This window comes from Indicator indicator, chromosome 4 (genome assembly GCF_027791375.1).
Source record: "Indicator indicator isolate 239-I01 chromosome 4, UM_Iind_1.1, whole genome shotgun sequence".
In the NCBI taxonomy this organism is placed as follows: Eukaryota; Metazoa; Chordata; class Aves; order Piciformes; family Indicatoridae; genus Indicator; species Indicator indicator.
The window spans coordinates 9,842,689-9,859,143 of NC_072013.1; the positions used below are offsets into that span (position 1 = coordinate 9,842,689).

General features: G+C 38.6%; 1 protein-coding gene across 1 annotated transcript in view; it reads left to right on the forward strand.

The window, feature by feature from the left end:
* Positions 1 to 1,293: 1,293 nt before the first annotated feature.
* Positions 1,294 to 16,455, forward strand: part of INO80 (INO80 complex ATPase subunit) — a 59,638-nt gene continuing 44,476 nt past the window's right edge. Inside the window, exons 1-13 of the mRNA XM_054400016.1 lie at positions 1,294 to 1,436; positions 2,297 to 2,463; positions 2,555 to 2,622; positions 4,558 to 4,719; positions 6,425 to 6,545; positions 7,790 to 8,004; positions 8,995 to 9,048; positions 9,220 to 9,423; positions 10,607 to 10,802; positions 10,987 to 11,054; positions 11,539 to 11,748; positions 12,334 to 12,414; positions 13,547 to 13,642. Of these exons, the coding sequence (XP_054255991.1) occupies positions 1,294 to 1,436; positions 2,297 to 2,463; positions 2,555 to 2,622; positions 4,558 to 4,719; positions 6,425 to 6,545; positions 7,790 to 8,004; positions 8,995 to 9,048; positions 9,220 to 9,423; positions 10,607 to 10,802; positions 10,987 to 11,054; positions 11,539 to 11,748; positions 12,334 to 12,414; positions 13,547 to 13,642 (1,785 nt within the window). The remainder of the gene's footprint in view (positions 1,437 to 2,296; positions 2,464 to 2,554; positions 2,623 to 4,557; positions 4,720 to 6,424; positions 6,546 to 7,789; positions 8,005 to 8,994; positions 9,049 to 9,219; positions 9,424 to 10,606; positions 10,803 to 10,986; positions 11,055 to 11,538; positions 11,749 to 12,333; positions 12,415 to 13,546; positions 13,643 to 16,455) is intronic.

A 16,455-nucleotide genomic window follows, 5' to 3' on the forward strand; every position in this document is an offset into this window, starting at 1 on the left:
GTGAAGTGTGCTTCAGGTTTTTTAGGATTTTTAAGAAGTGGTAGAAACCAGAAGTGTTCTTTAGAAAAACAATCGAGTCTTTCAAAAGCTTGACTGGTTTTATTTTTGTTCTGCACCAGAAGCAAAAACTTAAGGCTATATGTTTATTAGTAAATTTAGCACATTTAGGGTACTGATAAAATTTCCATTTATACAGTGACAACTGTGACTTTGGAAATAATTGAAAAATTATCTTTCACACTATTATTATAACAATTACGGCACTTTTGGTAATCAAAGGAAAATAAAATTCCAGTTGACAGCTATTACTGTAACGAGTGTTACAACATTTTTGCAGTTGAAGAAAAAATAAAACTGCCATTGACAGAGCAATAGAATGTTTTGATAGCTTTGTTTTTAAAGTAATGGATAATCCAAATACTGCAGGGGAAATGTGTTTGGTTCTTTAAGAATATAAAATCCTGAGAACAAATAAGAAATTAAAATCAGGCAGACTGTTTCTACTAGCTGAAAGTACAGAAAACTAAAGTGTGTTCTAAATTTGAAAACATAGAAAGTGTGTTAATTTGCTATTTATGTGCCACATTTTCTTTAGTAAAGATAATTCAATTGTAGATTGGAAAGGTTTTTTTGGTCAAGTATTTGTAGGTGGCTTGTCAGTCAGTAACAGCTGTGTTCTGGGTGCTGTGAGAGTATCAGCGCTTTAGAAGAGAAGTCTTTAGGTGTTTTATCTGTAACAGCTGTGAACTGAATGATAAAAACAAGGGAAGAACAATATTTTTACTAATTCTTCCCTGTTAGAATAAACTTATACATATATGTATATAAAAAACTATCTATATACTATTCCTGTCATTCAGATTTCTTGAAACACAACTGCCCTCTGTTCAGAGTATCCTTAATAGCGATGAAAGTTTACTTTAGATGCTCAAGGACTGGCTCCATTGTGCTTTGTGTTTCTGCACAGGCCAGTGCAGTGCTCATTGGTATCGAATGGCATCCATGAAGTCATAACACAGAAAACTAAGAATCTAGGGTTTGGCTATGGTTGCATTGTGGTGGAAGGTTCCATGTGAATTTCTGTCTGTTTGTTTAATATACCTAGCGACTGCAGCCTAAACTTCTTGCCCTGAACTACCGCAATTCTGGGTGTTCTGTATTAGCATTCAGTGTAGCATGGAGCAGATTTGTCTGCTCACCAAATTCATTCAGAAGTGATGGTGGTGATGTCTGTTGTGTCTTCCTAACAGCTGTGTGTTCAGAGGCACCTGTGCATGAGGAGAAGCTTGTTCTATGGCCTCAGAGCTGGGTGCCAGGGAGGATGGCAGCTGCTCAGAGCTGGCAAAACCCCTTTATCTGCAGTATCTGGAGAAAGCTCTGCAACTGGATCAGTTTTTACGACAGACATCTGCCATCTTTAACAGGAGTATATCCAGGTATCTAAACCTTTTTTTCTATTTTTCCTTGGGAATACCAAGGAAAGACAAGATTCTTCTTATAGTGTTCCCTGGCAACACCATATTAAGGATTTAGTACAGACTTGTTCACTGTAAACTCTTTTCCTTCAAAGGTTTTGCACTGTGCTTCTCTTAGGTCACACTGATAATTCAGCATTTTGCCAGCTCACAAATTATGGTCATGGTCTTATAAAGGTCTTTCTCATAGCTGAGTGGCCAAAGCTTCCTTTGCCTGCAAAATCAGGGTGAACAAGCACTAAGTTGATTTTTCAGGGCTATGGCCTGTAGCCACAAATGAAAGGCAAAGACTACTGTCAAATGTAAAATTTATATGTAACTTAAGTTGTAGCAATGAGAAGTGAGTCATCAAGGTACGTTTCTGTCCCCAAGCAATTCATGTCTAATTTCATCTGTGTTTTGGAATTGTAGAGTTACAGAACTGATAACTGCATGGGTAATAGTTAACAGGTATATTTATAAGCTTGTAGTAAGATCCAGAGAAGGCACAAAAATATAGCTTTGTTTCTCACATGTACACTTAGTGCTGAGGATGACAGTGTTGTGTTTTGGTTTGACTTGATAGTAGTTTCTTGCTTAATTTGTGCTTCTGTAATCAGATACCTAAAGACTGAAGGTACAGGTTGATAGCCAGGCTGGTCTATTAACTGCTTCTGAGGGGTTAACGTGAAATTAACAGCAGTGTTTCTAATGTGGGGAATTACATCTGAATCTGTCTCAGTTATCAAAACTTTAGACAAATGGCCACATGTGAGAAGGTTCTGTGGGTGTCCCCTCCTTTAAATATTTTCCTTTCCTTGTCACTATATATCTTCTTGCAGTGATGAAAGTGAAGATGGATTGGATGACAATCCTTTGCTGCCTCAGTCTGGGGATCCCCTGATGCAAGTTAAGGAACAGCCTCCAAATTCTTTGCTTGGAGAGTCTTCTGGAGCAGGGAATTCCGGGATGCTCAACACACATTCTCTGAATGGAGTACTGCAGCCAGGTAGGGAATATACTAGGTTGAAACTCTGCTTTTTCTGGGATAAGATGGGAAAAACATTGTTTCTTAAGATTTTTTTTTTCTCTCTAAATAGAACCAAAGTCTGAAAAAGGGAGTTTGTATAACTTTTCCAAACTGAAGAAAAGCAGAAAGTGGCTGAAGGTAAGAATATTGCAAAGAAATGCAGCTAATGTGAAATTTGTGAGTGGAGTTCCAGTTGACACCCTATAGAGAGTGATCACAGAATATTAGGGGTTGGAAGTGACCTCAAAAAAATCATCTAGTCCACCCCTGCCAGAGCAGGATCACCTAGAGAATGTCATACAAGAGTGCATCCAGGTGGGTTTTGAATGTCTCCAGAGAAGGAGACTCCACAACCTCTCTGTGTCTGTTCCAGTGCTGTGTCATTCTTATGTTGAAAAAAATTTTCCTTATGTTCACATGGAACCTCCTATGCTTCAGCTTGCACCCATTGCCACTTGCCCTGTCATTAGACATCACTGAGAAGAGCTTGGCTCAGTGCTCCCAGTGCTTGCCCTTCAGGTGTTTCTAAATGTGAATGAGGTCACCTATCAGTCTCCTCTTTTCCAAGCTAAAAAGACCCAGCTCCCTCAGCCTTTCCTCATAAGGGAGATGTTCCACTCTCTCATTAAACATTTCTGTGGCTCTGTGCTGGACTCTTTCAAGTAGTTCCCTGTCCTTCTTGAGCTGAGGGGCCCAAAACTGGGCACGGTATTCCAGATGAGTGATTTCATCTTGTCATCTGACACAGATCATGATGTACAAACGTATAGGCAAGTAGAGGGCAACAAGAAAATAAGTTGAGCACTGGTCAGAGCGTAATCACAAATACAGTTGCCAGTTTACAGTAAGCTTGTTCTCATTTAAATCATTTAATTTTACTTAACCACTGAGAGCTCAGAAAGCCAGACTAATTTAAGAGCTACCTTAAATCATGTGATTGATGCAAAAACAAACACCGAAAAAGAGGCACAAGGTGACAGAGAGATGTGGTAATAGTTCATGTTGCTGAAAAATTATTTTTTCAGTATTGTTCTGTATTAGCTTATTGTTTGCTACACTGATTTTTTTTTTTTTTTTTTTTTTTTTTTTTTTGGTGGTAACTGCAGCCACAGTCCCATACTAAGAAGAAAGGAATGGAAGAAAGAAATGTGGGGTGTTATTTTGGTGGAGTTTTGGGTTGTGGGTTTTTTGGTTGTTGTTTCTTTGGGTTTTTTTTTTGTTATTCCATTAAGAAAAAACATTTACCAAAGCAAAATATACGGTCTAGAGAGGCTTCTCATCTTGGAAATGGAAAGAAAGAAGAGTCTGTGATAGTTGTTAAAGTCTCATACAGTATTCTTTATGTAGACCACAATAGATTGATGGTCTCTGTAGATGTGAGCGTTCAAATTTTGATGAGCAGCAGCAGCATCTTAGTTAAATTTCACACTGAGTATACCTTCAAGAACTTGAAGTGATTTTAGTATACTGTCCAAATTAAAATTATCTATTATGAAATATATTAAATGGACATTTGGGACTCCGCTGGAAGTTTGTTTCTGATACAAAGGTCCAAACAAGGAGGGAAGGAGGGAATGGAATTATGGGTTGATACCATCTTTGTGTTTTCATTGTACCGTAGCTTTCTCTAGTAAGGAAAAACAGTGCTGCCCAGAGGTCAGGCATGAGCCAAACCTGCTGGAACTGATGCAGGTGGAAGTGGTAAAACTACAAATGGAATATGAAAGCACCTGTACCTCAAAAAAATGCCCTTACTGGTATCCTGGATTTTCTCACTGCTGCTTTTCTGAGACCACAGACAGATGAAGCGTATTGTAAAATGTCTTAACTTCGACCAAAATAGCAGAAAACTTCCTCTCCCAAATCAAACAATGTGTATTGGATTCACTACCACACCATACTGTACCTCAGAAAACCATTCTCCATGTGAGGTGTTTCAGGTGGAGGACATTTTGTAAATGCTAAGTATCGTTGTTGGGCCAGACCCACAGCCCATTGCTGTGCTTTGCATAAACAAACAACTCAGTGTAGGGACTTTCAATTGTTAAATTAAGTTCCATTTATTCTTGTTAGAGTATCCTTCTGAGCGATGACTCCAGTGACACTGATTCACCAAGTGATGAGGACAGAGAGGAGGAAGAAGAATTTTCTCTTTCAAGGGAGGAACTTCACAACATGCTGCGATTACACAAATACAAGAAACTGCATCAAAGTAAATACAGCAAAGATAAAGAGGTAAAAAGCCACAGCTTTTACACTTCCTTGATTTTTATTCTTTTAACTGTTCACATATTATTTTGTGGACTGGAAAATACCTTCTTCTTTGGTAGACTTCAATCTGTCATCGTTTTCAGACAAGGGTTAATTAATTACAGGCTGAAGAGCTGTTGATGTCTTACGCTGCGAATCTGTCAGTACTTTACATAGCTTGTACTGGCACATGCATTGCATACAGCTTCCACAAGGCTGTGTCCCAGTCAACAGAGCAAATAGAGGGTGCTAGAATGCAAGATTTAGCTAATATACATGAAAGCTGAAGTGCTGTGGGTTAAATTCTACTGCAGGTAGTAGGTGCTGTTCAGGGCTTAAACTGTATAAACATAAAGTAATATATTTGCATCATCATTCAGGTAACAGGTAGTAAGGTGATGTTTACCTTCCTGAAAGGGAGTTTTTGATTTTCTTCCTTATTAGTTTGTGTCATTCTTTGATATTTTACTTGATTTCTATTCTTCTTACCTTTTTTTCCTGTTTTGGATTTTCTTCTCATATTCTCTTTCTTCCCTCTTCTCTTACAAGAAAATAGTCTGCTACACTTCTTTATATTAGGCCAAATTCTATGATTGTTTTGATTCTAGTAATGTATTTCTTCAAATTATAAGGAATTTTGTAGAAATTATTTTCATTGCTTTTTTGAATTGCAGCAGAAAGGAGTCTCAGATAAAGGAAGTCATGATATTCTGCTGTCAGGATGTGTCAGAAATTAAAATTTGTCTTCATGTTTCATATTCTTTTGACATTTCTTCAGAAGAGTGAAGAAATATTTACTCATCCAGGTTTTGCTTCTGTCCACTTCATTCCTTTAAGTTCTAAACCAAGATTATGTTAGCTTCTGGAAATATTTCATAACTACACAAATATTCATACACCAAATTTTATACAGGTGACAGGTTTTACACTAATATTTATTTCCATCCTAGTAAGGAATAGTAGTGCATGGAAATTCCTAGGAATTGTCACATCAGCAATACACAGTTATGAGGGAGGGAAACATCTGCCCAGATAAGTTTGATAATGCTGATGTTCTCACCTTCCAAAAGTCTTTTAATTGTGTACTTAGATTTTAAATAGTTAATGTACTGCCTTTAATTTGCCTGTGTATATGTAAGCTGTGTATAATTCTTTAATGATTAATTGAATAGTGCTTGGAATGTACTGACAGGTGTCATAGTTTGGGGGAAAATTGCTGAGGCAGCTATATTTTTGTTTGACAGTATGAACATTCAAGTTGTTTGTTCTTGAGGAAATTTTTTTAAGTGCCTTTTATCTAAATCCACACTTCTCATGTTCTTTGGAATGATGGAAGTAGAACACGTATGTAATTTGGCAATGCAAGCAAAACAAATAGGAGGCCCCTAATTGGATCACTTCATGAAATGTGCTGTCTAGCTGGGCAGCATCTGCATGGAGAAGATGGAGCAGTATGTTTTGAAAGTGTAAACTGCAGTGCCCACTCTTCCTGTCTTGAGGACTGAGTGAGCTTGGCTCCCTGTGTAGAACCCGGGGAGCATTGTTTTCACTTTGGATGTTGAATAAGAACGTTAAGTATGGAGGGGTGCATGTTTCTGATCTCTGATCAAGATCTGAAGTTATTTACCTGCCGTCTCTGTTATCTACTGTATTTGTTTTCCATTACTGTGCTCATTTACTTCCACTTCAGTTGCAGCAATATCAGTACTACAGTGCAGGACTGCTATCCACACATGATCCTTACTACGAGCAGCAGCGCCACCTGCTAGGGCCCAAGAAAAAGAAGTTTAAAGAGGAGAAAAAATTAAAAGGTCAAGTCACTATCCTTGTGTTTTTACATGGCTGTGGTGATTAAACTTCTTACCTATGTTACTTCCTTTGAATAAACAGAAATGTTCAAAACTTCTGGGTTTTACAGGGAAATGCCAGTTCTGTCGAAACAAAAATCTTGGGGAAACACTGTGCTTCATCTTCTGGCTTTTAGAAAGTTAGGGTGATAAAAAGGACTGTGAATTGGGAGTTAATGGCTTTAGATTTTCTTTGTGGACCTCTGAATCTAGAAATGGAAGAGTTATGCAGTGAATACCTTAAATGATTATTCATTGCTTCAGAATGCATAAATGCTTTTTGTGTGTCAGTGACAGTTCCTGAAAAATGTAAGAACTTGTCCACTACCTGATGCAGTTATTCCTGGATAGGTAATTCAAGTGAACAAGAAGTGATACGGAGAGCATTATAGAAATTAGAGAGAACTCAGAATTGATGTGCAATGTAAGTTAAAATAGAGTTAATTCTGTGACCTCAGCTGGAGTTTCTCAGATGCATGTTTGCCAGGAAGTGCAGTTTCCTTTCTTGACTGAGTTGGCAGCAGCTATAAATCTGTAAGGAAGCAGGAAGAGAAGGTTATGAACTGTCAGTGTAAGGTGAATCCTCTCTAGTGCGAGTACTTAAGTTTGAGCTGTGTTTTAAGGGGGCTATTTTGGGCTTCCTTCCTATCGTTCTGCAAGTTCCTTTATCTGTATGGGTTTTTTTCTCCATTAATCTTGCAGCATGCATGATTTTGCATATTCACAAAGAATATTTTTAGTATCTGATACCAGTATCAACTTCCTCTGGTAGCTGGTATCTGGAATACATGATAACATGCCCATCTCTTTCAACTGCTGAGAAGTTTGATTTGAGACTTAACCTACCAAATGCTAATGTTGTTACCTCTGAATATTTTACCTCTAAATGTCTTTAAGTAGAATTTTACCACAAAGCAAGAACCATTGCATCAAGTCCCAGACTCCTAAGGCATGTTTTCCTGAGTGGAAAAATTGCATTTCACCACTCTGTTTATTAAACAGGAAGATCTTTCCATTAAAAAGTAAAGAGGAAATATCTAATGGTAAATGGGTGGTACCAGAACTGGCAAACATGGATAATTTTGGCTTTTTTGTTGGTTCCACACATAAACTGACTGGGATAGTTTACTGAGATAGGATAACCTGACTAAACGCATCCCAAAAAACAGAAAAAGAAACTGATTTTTATGATCATCGTTGCCATGCAGGCAAGTTGAAAAAAGTAAAGAAAAAGAGGAGACGGGATGAAGAACTCTCTTCAGAGGAATCACCACGGCGCCACCATCACCAGACCAAAGTTTTTGCCAAGTTTTCTCATGACACACCTCCACCTGGGTCCAAGAAGAAGCATTTGACTATTGAGCAACTTAATGCACGTCGGCGGAAAGTGTGGCTTAGCATTGTTAAAAAGGAGTTGCCAAAGGTGAGCTTGGCTAATGGCACTAGTTCTGTGATGATAGCAAGAAAGTGAAGTAGAAAATTAACTTCGTGCAGAGGTAACACTTGGAAAACCAAAGGGAAGCAATACCTGATTTTGTGGTAGTCATTAATGACCAAACTGATATTCTGTAATCCAAGTGTATTTTGAGTTTCCTAACCACCAGTGATAGCTAAGTGGATCATGTGTGCTTCACCACTGCTTTCATTTGGCTACCCAACCCTTTTCCATGAGTAAACTCTAGCAGGTACTCCTATTAGTGCACAGAATAGCAGTGTAGAGCAAACCAATATCTAGATTTCGCATGAAGTTCAGGAAAGGAGTGTTTCAGTCATTGTGGAACATGTGGGTTTTGAAACTTATTTCAAAACAGTCCAGGGAAAAGTGATTGTATAATTTGTAGGATGAGCTTCAGGCATATTTTAAATAGAAAGCTGGGTTCAATATTGCCAGTTTTTGAGAAGTGACCACAGTGGACCTTACAGCCTGCTTCTTGGAGTTCATAGTTAATAGACTTTGTATTCTGGAAAGTGCAATGTGAGTGATGGTTGTGTCATCTTTTATGATTTCATAAGGTAGGCAAAGGATATGTGCAGTGTGATAGACCTTACTGTTTTTCAGAACACTGATTATGATCACATGAAGTACATGGAATCTACATTAATTCTTAATATCTTTGGGAAACAGTGAAAGTTTTTGTGGTTTACTTCAGTGATAACAGCATAATAGGAGAACACTTCTTTGCAATAGTAGTTAAAGAAAAAGGAGGTGTTTTTACCTGCTTCCTTCAGGAGCTGAAATGCATTCATGCATTTTTCAATGATTAAGGATGAAAAGTTGTTTGTTTCAGTCAAAGATACAGTACCTGTACCTAATTACACAATACTGTGCATGACTGAAGTTAGCATGTGTGTCTGCTGAAAAGTGGATGGTGATCCTTTAAAATACTAACTTCAAGGTGGCATTCTTTTCTAGGCATACAAACAAAAAGCCTCAGCACGCAACCTTTTCCTAACCAACAGCAAAAAGGTAAGTCTTGTTTAGCTTCATTGCTTTCACTGGATGCAATAAGTAAACTGTAGCCTCCTTCTGTGTTGTTACACCACTGACTGTACTAGCAGGGTAGTATAAAGGAGAAAATGCTGTATAGCATATATCTGCCTATTATACCACTGTTTCCAAAACCTTATTTCCCTGTAGCTTGCCCATCAGTGCATGAGGGAGGTACGTCGAGCTGCTATCCAGGCCCAGAAGAACTGTAAGGAAACTCTACCACGGGCTCGTCGTCTCACCAAGGAGATGCTGCTCTACTGGAAAAAGTATGAAAAGGTGGAAAAAGAACATCGCAAACGAGCGGAGAAAGAGGCTCTGGAGCAACGCAAGCTGGATGAGGAGATGAGAGAGGTACAGCAAAACCAGCAGATTGCTGATGATTCATCTGTTGAGGAGCCGTAGAAGTGACTGGATAAGTTGAGTTTTAAATCCAGGCTATGAAAGTTAGCAGTATTGCTCATGTTTCTTATGCTATCTTAACATTCTTTGTGTAGTTCAAATGTTAGCTAGAGGTGATAAAAAGAAGCCTTTGAACTGCATAGAATCTTTACAAGTGAGTGAAATGGAGGAAGGGATTAGAGAAGCAGCATGGCTCACAGGCATGCATAGCTCAGTGATGGGTTTTCACATCATTCTGGGTCAAGGCACCTTTTCCTTCATTTAGAATATTATCTTTTTTTTCCTTCTTTTTTTTTCCCTTGCTGCAAACTGATAAGGTAATTTATATAAGGGGCACAAAATCTTTCTGTGATTGCTTTTTTTTGTTGGCCAAGTAACAGCTTCATGGACTCCCTTACAGAGTAATAAGGATTGAACTTAAGAAAAAGCTTACTTGTCAAAGCTCTCTAGTGGATTCATGGTTTTGGGACTTTACATGCAGGGTAATGAGCTAAGGCTGAATCTTTTAAAGTACCTAATGTTTCGTTTGATGCTTAAATTATGCTTTTATTTATTGTGTTCCTATCAGATTTGCAAATTCATAAGCATTTTTTAAGGTTTCAGATGGCTTAGATTAATAGACAGCTTCTAAGTAGCATTTTTTAACCAGAACCTAAGAATGAGCAGGGTTTCTGCAATGTCTTGCTGAACCCTAACAATGATGGTATCTCAGCTGTGTTACCTAGTGATTTATTTCAAGTATTCTACCATAATTGTTTTCACTAGTAAATAACAAAATGCTGGAGACAGATTATCTTGAGAGCACTCTTTTTAACTGTTCTTTTTAGTTTTTTTTTTTATTCAGACGAGTGAAGTCCTGTTTATTTTTGTCAGTCTTTGAAATTTTCTTTTATTACATTATGGTGTTCTTTGCTATGATTACAGAATTGGAAAGAACTTTTCATTTATGACAATCATGTATTTTATTATACATATTTATGGTGGTGGTCAGTGTTTGTGTCCATATTCAAGTATTTTAGTATCACAGTTATGTGCATAACCAGGTTAGGATTTTTTTGTTCTCTTTTAATGATATTTTAGACATTAAGCTTTTGTCTTTTTTTTTTCCTGTTTTTTGTAAATGCTGTCTTCTTAGGCTAAGAGACAGCAACGGAAACTGAATTTCCTGATCACACAAACTGAACTGTATGCCCATTTTATGAGCCGTAAGCGAGATATTGGGCATGATGGGATCCAGGAGGAGATCCTGCGCAAACTGGAAGACAACTCTACCCAAAGGCAGATTGATATCGGTGGAGGAGTAGTGGTCAACATCACCCAAGAAGATTATGGTAAGTGATTCATCAACCATCCTTCCCATGAACTCATTTGAAATGTACTACACTCTGCACATTGTTCTGCAAACTGCAGAATTTCAAACACAAAATCCTCCTGTGTAAGAAGCACTATTTGTAATTACTGGCATTTATCTATGTTTGCTGCTTCAGAGCTCTAACATGGAGATGTTGTTTTCAGATAGTAACTATTACAAGGCCCAAGCTCTGAAGAATGCTGAGGATGCTTACGAGATTCATCAGGCCCGGGTAACTATTTTTTCAATCCATGAAGTAGAAGAGAAAGGGTAATGGGTAAAAGCCACAGAACCAGGGTCTTTTGTGGCAGCCAAGTCACAGAATCACAGAATGTTACGGGCTGGAAGGGACCTCGAAAGATCATGCAGTCCGTTGCCCTGGCAGCGCAGGATCACTTATACCAGATCACACAGGAACACATCCAGGCAGGTATTGAACATCTCCAGAGAGGGAAGGTATTCCACAAGCCCCCTGGGCAGCCTGTTCTGGTGTCAAGCAGGTTTGTTAAATCCTGGGGAACAGATCTGAATTTAGTTCCATTGCCGCTTTCTGTGCCAAACAGGTAGAAAAACAGACTGTGAAGATTTGGACTATAGAAACAGGCTTGTTTTCTATTAGTTCTAGCATGTGTTAATGTGACGTGTAAGGACTTTACAATTTCATGATGAATTAGCATGTTCAGTCATCTTCTACTTATTTTCTTCTTCCCTTCTAGACCAGATCATTTGATGAAGATGCCAAGGAGAGCCGGGCAGCTGCTTTACGGGCTGCTAACAAGTCTGGTACTGGCTTTGGGGAGAGCTACAGTTTAGCAAATCCATCTATCCGGGCAGGAGAAGATATTCCCCAGCCTACTATTTTCAATGGGAAACTGAAAGGTTACCAACTGAAAGGCATGAATTGGCTGGCCAACCTGTATGAGCAGGTACCTTTGTACATCTTGCAAATTTTTAAATCTTCTAGGATTATTTAAGTCTTTAATGTTGGTCTATTTTTTAAAGTTAAATTTTTTTTTATCATGTATACTGAATCCGTAATGTCTTTAGAAGAAAGGAAAATGCTATGTAAACCACTTATCAGTGTTCTTGATTATTTGGGAAATAATGCCTTTGAATAGACCACTAAGTTAAAGATTCTATATGTGAATGTTTATACAACAGTTTATGACTCAGATCACACACTGGGGAAGCTTTGGCTGCTCAGAGCTGCATACAGCTTCAGGCTTTGGTCAGCTGGTAACCCACAGGCAGCCTTATCCTTGGGTGTGTATCCAGATGGCAGTGTGATCACAAAGTGCAGACAGTCTGAGGAAAAAAAAAACATCCTGAGAAATGAGTGAAAGTGCAGTTGAGATAAACTATCTCTTAGTAGAAAACGTAATGGACAATAAGTTGTTTCAGAGTTGTTACATAGGGTTTTTCTCCCTACGTTCATTGTCAACTGTTCTGCTAGTCCTGTATGGATTTAAAAGTAGTAAGAAGAAAAGAGTTGATTTATGGATCTCTTGCAGGGCATCAATGGAATCCTGGCAGATGAAATGGGTCTGGGTAAAACAGTACAAAGTATTGCTCTGCTTGCACATCTGGCTGAGGTAGGTGGATTGTAGCTTATTCCTGGTCAGTATGCCTGATAGAAGATGCATACTTCTCTGATGTTTGAAATGAATTCTAGATTATAAAGGTTAAATGTCTTGGAAGGCATTTTACCTATGGCATTTCCCTTTGAAAAGGTATGCACGAGTATGTATATATAAAATAAAAATGGAGTTTTCATTTATTCACAGTAATGTTTTTTCATTTATCCATGTTCACTGACTGGTACAAATCAGAAAGACTTGTAGGAATGAAGCCCAAATTCTAAGCTTCATGGCAAACAGAGTGGATTTCCATGTTTGTAGAGGTTTTCAGGAAGCATAATTATTATTCTTTGCCAGGGCAGACAAACAAAACAGAAAAAGCGACAGGAGTTTAAAAAAAAAATAAAATGGATTGGCATCCAGTCACTTCCTTTAAGTAGGGGATGTTAACCAAGCGATACTGAGAGCAGAATTAGCAATTAGACCAAATGGCAATTACATGCAGTTTATGTTCCTTTTGATACCAGTTCACTGGCACTATCAGCCACTTCTTCAGTGGAAGAGTGTGCAGAGCCAAAGACTCTTGAGACTCACCTGTATGGAGGAGATAACAAATAGCCTTGTCTCCCTGGTGCACTGCAACTTGAGATTTTTGGAAGCGTACACAGGGCTTTTAGTTCTTCTGGTTTTCCATTGTGCAGGCCAGCTTGGAATTACCAGTACAGTAATAGCCCAACTTCATTATTCACCATAGGGCTTTCTAGTGTGATGTGGTAGAGTAAAGCTTGCCAGTGCCACCTGAGTTCTTCTCCGTCCCAGAACGACAGAGGGGCTGTTAGTAATGTGATTGTGGCAGCTCTTAGAAACAAAGAAGTGAGCCAGATTTAAACAGCAGTGGCTGTTCTGAGCTGTTGTTATGAAATATTAAGTATTAGTTAAACATTAGATCTGCTCTGTTTGATTCTGTGTCACCCTGCTGCACTGGGAGAAAGTTTAGTTACCTTGCATGTAGTCATTTAGTTCCCTCTCTTATGTAGCCACTGTCAGTTAGTAGTTGTAAAGCTGTGTCAAACTGTCTCCATCCCTTCCCTCCAACTGATTTGAGTGTCCTTTTTTTTTTTTTTTTTTTTAAATGTCTGTATTCCAGAGAGAGAACATCTGGGGACCATTTTTAATTATTTCGCCTGCCTCTACTTTAAACAACTGGCACCAGGAGTTTGCCAGATTTGTACCTAAGTTTAAGGTAATAAGCATGTGCAGGAAAGTACTTTCTGTTTCCTCAAAAGCAAGCTGGTATGTTCTCTTTGAGTTGTTTGCCACATCTAGATGATTAATTACCTTGGAGTTTGAAAGTCTGTAATGGACTTGAGTGTTTTTTTCCCCTGTTGTTTTTTATGGAGTGTTCATTATGTAGTGTTTAAAAATATTTGTACTTGAATCATGATTTTCCTGTTGCAACAGCCTTCTCAGTGAGGAATTGAAGCAGGGCAAGGAGTGGATGTTCATTTCTAGTGTGGGCACCTGGCAGCAAATGCAAGAATAGTATTTCAGTCTTAAGTACTGCCTTTAGGGTTAGAGCAGTGTTCTCAGTCATTCTTAGCAATTTGGGTAAGATGAAGATTTCATGTGAACAAAACTGACCTATAAAGAGATTAGAGGGAGAGAGAATGCAGTTGTTATTGCAAGAACGCAGAAGAATCATAGACATACAACCAGTAATCAGTAAAAAGGAGAGAAGTGAGGCATGAATAGATAAGAACAAAAAGATTGGAAGAAAATAAACGGAGTTCTTCAGTTATATTGTGAATGTGAAAACATGATAAGGTAGGAAGCAAGGAGCAATCAGTTGGTTAAAAATAAGCTACTTACCTACTCCCTAGTGGAACACATCGGGGTCTTGCAAAGGAAGATTTGGAAAGAATGTGTGCTGCTGAAACTGTGCTGAAGTATTAGAATTAATGATAGACAAATGTGTCAGAACCTTGCAGTTACATCTGCAAAGAAGAATAAACTATAAGCATTTGAGTTATCATAGTAATCTTTGATATGAAGGGATCTTGATCATGTTCTTTGAAACACTTGGGTTTCTCTTTTACAGAGAGCATGTAAGAGCACTAATAGACACCTAGTGACAAGTAAGCAGTATGCCAGTAACATCCAGGCTAATTGTTTGAATGCCTGGCTATTTAAGGTGGAGAAAAAGACTTAGAAGTATTACTTTAAGGTTTGATTTTTCTTGATCTGGAGTAAGGCAGTATTAAAAGACTTAACCTTTTATCAAATAGCTTGCTCTGCAGATTTTTGAAGAGATTGTAAGATAGTTACAGTGGTATATAGCTTAAGGTATCTCTATGAGAGAAGTTGTGCTGTAACACAGTTCAATAGTGAAGCTTCAGTGAAACTGATGAAGAAACAGAAGTGCTTAAGTCAGTGAGGAGCTGCTTTAAAAAAAACACATAAATGGATTATGTTCAGATTTGTATAGCCCTGATTAAAAAAATCTTGGTGTAGAAGAAGAAGCAGATGGCCATTCTATCATCTTACTCTCTACTATTTCCTTAACTTTGTTCATTGTATAGAATAGGTGAGCAACTGTTTATGCTTTCTCCTCATGAATTAGACAAAATGCTTCAAGAATGCAGTCAGGATGTTTCTGAGAATTCTGATAATTTTCCCTCTTTGGATTCTAGAAAAATAGTAATCTATTTCTGTCATTCTTTAGAATGGGTTGCATAATAATTTTTACCTCACCTACAGAACATATTTTTAAAAGTTTTCTAAACTTAAAACCGTTCCGTGTTTACAACTTGGGTCAGTCTGTTTCAACCAGTTTCGTTCATGCTTGTCAACATACAGAAGTTTGTAGTGATGTCTACAGCTCCTTGGCAGAATATGTAAACTAAGAGGTAGATCACTTTTTGGTTAGTCTGGTAGTTCTTACTTGTGTCCTTATTTCAGAACTGTTGGAATAATATTCAAATAAAGGCACTTTGAAAATAGGAGTTTGTCAGTTGAAGGATGGAGATTTTAAGACTTTTTCCCCACCCCAGCAGCCAGCATTCGTCGTGTTGGTTGGGTGTAGTCTTTCCATCAGTCAGCAGATGGCAGCACACCATTATTAACCAGTAGCTGGTGTCTGCACGGTGAAGCTCTGCTCTGAGCATGAATTACATTTAATGGATTAAGAGATTTCTCTGGCAGCAGTGCTTTACTTTTTAAAATTCTTGTATTAAGTTTGTTGAGACCAGGTGTTTTAACTTTATCTCATTTTGGGGGGGATAGTTATGAAGTACAAACCACGGGGACCACATGGAACATTAGACAGGAGAACAAGCCCACTGAGGTGAACTGGAGCAGCTGAGGACAGACCTCCTTCTGCCATAAGCAAAGTGTCATTTTCATGTTTAGAAAAACCCGACCAGCAGATGCAACGTGCTACTGGGCATTTTGGGAGTCTCTGCATAGCTTGATCTAGTTTTTGTATTGGGCATAAGTTGATTGATTTGCCTGGAATGTTCTAAGTATTTTTAAGTGCTTTCTGACTGCATTCTGTGTGAAGAAAGTTGTTTTAGAATCATAGAAACAGTCAGGGTTGGAAGGGACCACAAGGATCATCTAGTTCCAACCCCCCTGCCATGGGCAGGGACACCTCACACTCCATCAGGCTAGCCAGAGCCTCATCCAGCCTGGCCTTAAACACTTCCAGGGATGGGGCCTCAACCACCTCCCTGGGCAACCCATTCCAGGCTCTCACCACTCTCATGGTGAAGAACTTCTTCCTCACTTCCAGCCTGAATCTCCCCACTTCCAGCTTTCCATTCCCCCTAGTCCTATCACTACCTGATATGCTAGAAAGTCCCTCCCCAGCTTTCTTGTAGGCCCCCTTCAGATATTGAAAGGCCACAATAAGGTCACCTTGGAGCTTTTTCTTCTCCAGACTAAACAGCCCCAACTCTTTCAGTCTGTCCTCATAGGAGAGGTGCTCCAGCCCTCTGATCATCCTCGTTGCCCTTCTCTGGACACCTTCCAGCATGTCCATATCCCTCTTGTAGTAGG